General features: G+C 44.1%; 1 protein-coding gene across 1 annotated transcript; it reads right to left on the bottom strand.

Annotated features, from left to right (window-relative positions):
• Positions 1 to 1453: 1453 nt before the first annotated feature.
• Positions 1454 to 2218, bottom strand: LOC132348633 (destrin-like). Its single transcript, XM_059896361.1, has one exon. The coding sequence runs from the start codon at positions 2131 to 2133 to the stop codon at positions 1636 to 1638; it is 498 nt and encodes a 165-aa protein (XP_059752344.1). The 5' UTR covers positions 2134 to 2218; the 3' UTR covers positions 1454 to 1635.
• Between the last annotated feature and the right edge of the window lie 4617 nt (positions 2219 to 6835).

Raw genomic sequence — 6835 nt, 5'->3', positions numbered from 1 at the left:
GAAATGTCCCAAGAACTGTGCTAACCTATTTCATGCTTTTCTAATTCTGGACTCACTGGAAACAGCGACCGAAAGGCTCTCCCAGGAGTTATGTATGTGGTGACACCAGGACAGGATTCAGAAAGCAGTGGCAGTGTTATGTGGCTTCCTATCCTTGTGACACCCACCATTTTTCATTTTGATTATGACCATTGGGTTATGTAAAAAGAAAAAAAATTGAGAATTGGGTTCTCGCTCTCTCTTCCAGTGGAGACAAGTGTTTCTCCATGACATCTAGGGAGGCCCAGTTGGCTGCCATTCCCAAGAGCAGGGGACAGCATTCTAGACCTGGGGCAGGAGTGTAGCAAGAGATTCCAGAGATTGAAGTGGTCGGCCTCAGTAAGTGATGGCACGGCATGGTGGCTTTTGCCTCTATGACCCTCAGAATCTTTATGATCAGGTTCAGAAAACTTGGGGAGTGATCTGACCATAAGTCACACTGCTTATTTTCACATTTTCTAAGGTGTTTTCACATGTTCCTCATGTGATTCTCATAGGCCTGAGGTCATATCACTGCCCTATTTTTTTTTTTTTTTTAAATGCTTCCTTTATTACATAAAGCCAGTACTGCTACTTCTAAATTCCACTGTTTGTGCATCTCTGTGTTGTTCAGTGTTACACCTGTGATGTGAAAGGCAGTCACTTACAGGTGTCCTCAGCGTGGCTTCCCGCAGCTGTCGACCGTCACACCTGCTCCCCGCTTCAGACAGTTGGCAAACTACTCTAGGAAATTAAGAAGCTTGCCCAGGCCCCAGAGTAAACATAATGTTCTTCCAAACCTTATTGTACCAGAAGCAACACAGTTCTGAAGGAGACACAATTAAAGACATCCCGGTATCCCAGTCTGTCAATACACCACCTCACCATTTTCATCAACAAAGTGGATTACACTGGAGCCCTAATTTGCATTATAATTCATTGTTACAAGACAGTGCACATTCTCCAGATTTCCAAGATGCAAGGTCACTCTCAGAACAGCCTCCCGACTAGACCAGCGAGCAGCTGCAGGTGCAGGAGCTGCTTCCTGTGTGCCAACTACGTGCATAAAGTAGTGCTGTGCAAGATCAGTGCTGGTTCTAAGCAGTCTCCACCACACGTCTGGTAGAATCTTACATAGTTAGTAAGTACATCAGTGCTGTTACATGTTGTGAGGAGAATTATTTTCCATTATTCAGTTTAGCTCAACAGAGAAAAAAGAATTTGGGCCGAAATTATAACCAGATTATGACCAATTCTCTAAGCAAAAGAAACAAAGTAACTGCTGAGGTTAATGAAGATGCAGTAATTCTCTTCATGTGGCCTTGGACTGTTTTGTGAACTGCACTATTAAAAATCATGAGCTTAACAAAAATCTTTACAAGTCAACTAATCAAAACAGGCATTTGGCCAGTAAGAATTTAATTTCACACCAATACAACTTTAGAGTTTAGATTTATTTAGGGCCATTTGCACATGTTCATGGAATAGTTTACCCTAGCAAATGACAAGACAGCTCCCCTCAGCGAGTCCCTGGCCTAAACGTATCAGCTTTACTTACATAGCAAAAGGATAACATTAAACACGGAAGCTTTCAGTTTGTGGCACCGAGTGATGGGTCTACACAGGACATCCTTCAAAAGCTACAATTAAGGATCCACCTAGCTTTTCAGCAATACAAGCCCGATTGAGGTCTTCTGGCCCATTTGCTTGACATTCATGTTTTATGCCTTGAAATTTCTTTTTGATCGCATCCTTGGAGCTTGCATAGATCATTTTACTTTTCAGAGGTGCTAGTTCTGGAGCCCACAAAAAAAACATCAACTCCTCTTTCCTGGATTCCTTTGTTTCGAAGCTTGCATCATACAAAGCATAGCGACAATCTTTTTCAGGAAGCATTACCACAAAATGCTTGAAAGGATCAGTTATGGTTACACCGATATCTCCAACCAAGATCTCTTTGCCTTCTTCTACAATGATGCACTTTTTGTCTGCACTGAGACAAAAAATGACAGCTTTCTTTCTTTTCTTGATTTCTTCTGGTGTGGAGCACTTCCGAACTTTCATGTCATAAAAAATGCGACATACTTCATCAGCAACTTGCACTCCTGAGGCCATCTTCGCTGCGGCGGTCGCAGAGCGCGGAGAGGGAGCCGGCGAGCACCAAGTCTGCGGAGCGTCCTCCTCACAGCAGCCCCGCTAGCCTCCACTGCCCTATTTTTAACAGACAGGAAACAAGCTCAGAGAAGTTAATGACTGCTACAAGGTCACATTCAGAGCTGGAACCCAGGCCAGTGATTTCCACAGCATTCCTTATCTTATGCATTACTAGAGTGTTAACAGTTTACTGGGGCTGAGAGAATCCACCCTGAACTGTGACCACAAGTGTTAACATGTATTAATACAGTAGATGAAATTTTACTTCCTACGATGGAAGTCCTGTTTTGCAAAAAAATACAAGTGGGTTTTTTTTTTTTTTTTTTTTGATTTATTTATCTATTTATTTTCGGCTGCGTTGGGTCTTCGTTGCTGCGCGCGGGCTTTCTCTAGTTGCGTAGAGCGGGGCTACTCTTCGTTGAAGTGCACGGGCTTCTCATTGTGGTGGCTTCTCTTGTTGCGGAGCACCGGCTCTAGGCATGCAGGCTTCAGTAGTTGTGGCACGAGGGCTCAGTAGTTGTGGCTCGCGGGCTCTAGAGCGCAGGCTCAGTAGTTGTGGCGCACGGGCTTAGTTGCTCCGCGGCATGTGGGATCTTCCCCGACCAAGGCTCGAACCCGTGTTCCCTGCACTGGCAGGCGGATTCTTAACCACTGCGCCACCAGGGAAGCCCCAGTGGTTTCATTTTTAACGGTTAACTGAACTCTGGAAAAAGTACTAGTTTTAGTACTAGTTAACAGAGGACTGTTCAGTACTTTGCTTATCACAGTTTCCAACTCTGAACATATTTCTGTATATGTTTATTGTCTTCCTTTTAAATTGTTTTTATGGAGCTTATCTAGGCAGAATGTATTTCTAAGGATTTCTAGAATATGAAAATAGTAGGAATAAAGGCACGGCAGTATCTGCTTTCTGAGAGTACCATGTATTTTCCAATTAGAACTGACAGTCTCTATAAAGATTTTTTTTTTTTCTTTTTTGCCGAACAGCAGCTGGGATCTTAGTTTCCCCGACCAGGTATCGAACCCGCGCCCCCTGCAGTGGAAGCTCAGAGTCTTAACCACTGGACCACCAGGGAATTCCCAGAACTGACAGTCTCTATACTTTCCTTTTCCCTTCCTTCCCTTTCTCCCTCTCTTCCTTCTGTCGACTCATCAAGCATATTATTGAACATCTGCTATGTCTCAGCCAGAAACTGAGAGCATAAATTTAATAAGAAATTTAAAAGTTTAATGTAGAACTGAAGAAAAGGATATTTCACAGGCAGCTGTGAGAATAAGGGAAAAGAAGCAGATTCTGTCAAGTGCTAGTTGGGAGGAGAGCGAAGTGTGGTTCCAAGAGGGCTTTTAAAAAGTAGTAGGGGTGGTTTCGCTGGTGGTGCAGTGGTTGAGAATCCGCCTGCCAATGCAGGGGACACGGGTTCGAGCCCTGGTCCGGGAAGATCCCACATGCCGCGGAGCATCTAAGCCCATGCGCCACAACTAGTGAGCCTGCGCTCTAGAACCCGCGAGCCACAACTACTGAAGCCTGTGCACCTAGAGCCTGTGCTCCACAACAAGAGAAGCCACCGCAATGAGAAGCCCACTCGCCACAACTAGAGAAAGCCCGTGCACAGCAAAGAAGACCCAACACAGCCAAAAATAAAAAAAAATAAATAAATAAATTAAAAAGAAAAGTAGTAGGGCTGATATCACATGAACTATAATTAAAAATTATTTGGCTTATATAAGTAATAACCACCAGACTTATACCCAATGAATGGAAAGTGAGTTTGGAAGTTTTGAATATTGCCAGGGAAAATTAATAGTTGGACAAATTAATATAATTTGTTCTATTCTGGGGGTTTAATAAAAGAATTTGACAAATTGGGCAAGAATTGCTAAAATAAAGTGTTAATTTGATAAATTAGCTTATTAATAGAATGTTCCTGTCAAAAGTCACCAGGTGACCACTGTGTTGCTAAATTAATGATCCGTTGTCGGCCTTCATCCAACCCAGCCTCGCAGTAGCATTTGACACAAGTGATCTCATCCTTGATGGACTTTCTTCACTTGGCTTTCATGATATCCCACTTCCTTGAGTTTCTTCCTGTTTCCCTGGTGGTGTCTCACTCTCCCTTCCTGGTTCGTCCTCACCTTGGTCCTCTTCTCTGTCTACATTCACTTCCCACTGACTTTATTTTTTAAAAATTTATTTGTTTTTATTTTTGGCTGTGTTGGGTCTTTGTTGCTGCACGCGGGCTTTTCTCTAGTTGCAGCGAGCGCGGGCTACTCTTCCTTGTGGTGCACAGGCTTCCCATTGCGGTGGCTTCTCTTGCTGCGGAGCACGGGCTCTAGGCATGTGGGCTTCAGTAGTTGTGGCTCGCAGGCTCTAGAGCGCAGGCTCAGTAGTTGTGCCGCACGGGCTTAGTTGCTCCGCGGCATGTGGGATCCTCCCGGACCAAAGCACAAACCTGTGTCTCCTGCATTGGCAGGTGGACTCCCAACCACTGCACCACCAGGGAAGCCCGGCTCCTTCAATTTTAAATCTCAGCTTTTCAGCAGGGCCAACTCTGATCAAACGTATATAATATTACGTACCGCCCCTCCCAACCCACCCTCAGATTCCTGATCTCCATTACCCATTCTGCCTTCTTCCACTACAGCATTTATCAACTTCTACCATACCATGTAACTTACAGTGTTTTTTATTTTAATTGCCAGTCTCCTCTCACTGGACTGTAAGCTTCGCAAGGGCAGGGATCATGTTTTGTTCATGTTCTTCCAAGTGCCTGGTGCTTGGCACATAACAGAAGCTCAACGTTTGTTGAGTTGAATGAAGACTAAAGCCCATTGTGGGGCTTTTTTGCTGCCTTGTGAAACCCAATGACTTAATTAGGACAGAAATTCCTCAGAACTCTAGAGGAGGGTGTATTCTGAAAGAGCTCTTTTATTTTTTCATTATATGAGCTGATTTTATTTTTTTAAATTTATTTATTTTATGTATTTATTTTTGGCTGCATTGGGTCTTTGTTGCTGTGTGCAACCTTTCTCTAGTTGCAGCGAGTGGGGGCTACTCTTCGTTGCAGTGCACGGGCTTCTCATTGCGGTGGCTTCTGTTGCAGAGCACAGGCTCTAGGCGCGCGGGCTTCAGTAGTTGTGGCGCATGGGCTCAGTGGTTGTGGCTTGCGGACTCTAGAGTGCAGCCTCAGTAGTTGTGGCGCACCAGCTTAGCTGCTCGGAGGCATGTGGGATCCTCCCAGACCAGGGATCGAACCCGTGTCCCCCTCATTGCCAGGCAGATTCTCAACCACTGCGCCACCAGGAAAGTCCCGAACTCCGTTTTAGAGTCGGTTTATTGCTCTATGCTTTTCTTTCTTTTCTTTTCTTTTTTAAAAAATATTTAATTAATTAATTTATTTTTATTATTTTTGGCTGCGTTGGGTCTTAGTTGCGGCACGCGGGCTTTCTAGTTGAGGCACGTGACCTTAGTTGCCCTGCAGCATGTGGGATCTTAGTTCCCTGACCAGGGATCAAACCCCCATCCCCTGCATCGGAAGGTGGATTCTCTACCACTGGACCACCAGGGAAGTCCCCTCTATGCTTTTCTGAACAGAAAGCAAGACAGAAAGAGAGAAGTGAACTATTTCTAAAAGAAAATATCATCCTTTCATATTCTGTTTGGCACCTGGACACTCCGGTTCTCACCAGATATTGAATGGCCCGTGGACGGGGAGTCAGGTGGATGAGGCAGTTTGGGGAAGCTCTTGAGCCCAGTGTGATGGTTAATTTTATGTATCAACTTGACTGGCCTAAGGGATGCTCAGATGGTAAAACCTTACTTCTGGGTGTGTCTGTGAGGGTTTTCCTGGAAGAGATTAGCATGTGATTCAATAGACTAGGTAAAGCGCATTACCCTCCCCAATGTGGGTGGACATCACCCCATTCGTCAGGGACATGAATGGAACAAAAAGGTGAAGGAAGGGCAAATTCACTCTCTTTTTGAGGTAGGATGCCCACCTTTTGCTCTGATACTGGAGCTTCTGGTTCTTGGGCCTTTGACCTTGGGCTGGGAGTTACACCATCAGTTCCCCCTGATTCTTAGGCCTTTGGACTTGGACAGAATCTTACCATTGGGTTTCTTGGTTCTCCAGCTGGCAGACAGCAGACTATGGGACTTCTTGGCTTCCATAATGGCATGAGCCAATTCCTATAATAAATCTCCGCTTAAATATATCTTTAAAACAAATTATTGAAGTGTAGTTGATTTACAATGTTGTGTTAATTTCTTCTGTACAGCAGAGTGACTCAGTTATACATATATTCTTTTTCATATTCTTTTCATTATGGTTTGTCACAGGATGTTGAATATAGTTCCCTGTGCTACACAGTAGGACCTGGTTGTTTAGCCATCCTATATATGATAGTTTGCCTCTGCTAATCCCAAACTCCCAGTCCTTCCCTTCCTCACCCCCCCTAAATATATCTATATCTAGATATTCTATTGGTTCTGCTTATCTGGACCCGAATACACCAGTGTATGATAGAAGATTCCTGACCTCTGCAGGGTTTGTTTCATTTACAAGTCCACGCAATTTTGTAAGTGAAAATTCCCTGTTCCCAGCGATTTTTTTTCAGTTCTGAATAGCTAGATTACCTTTACTAGTAATAGTAATTCTACCATTTT

Source organism: Balaenoptera ricei, chromosome 15 (genome assembly GCF_028023285.1).
Source record: "Balaenoptera ricei isolate mBalRic1 chromosome 15, mBalRic1.hap2, whole genome shotgun sequence".
NCBI classification, from domain to species: Eukaryota; Metazoa; Chordata; class Mammalia; order Artiodactyla; family Balaenopteridae; genus Balaenoptera; species Balaenoptera ricei.
This window is presented reverse-complemented; position numbering and strand designations above follow the sequence as displayed.

Excerpts from the sequence above, each read along its gene's own strand:
- LOC132348633 (XM_059896361.1), bottom strand. The coding sequence starts at position 2,133 with ATGGCCTCAGGAGTGCAAGTTGCTGATGAAGTATGTCGCATTTTTTAT.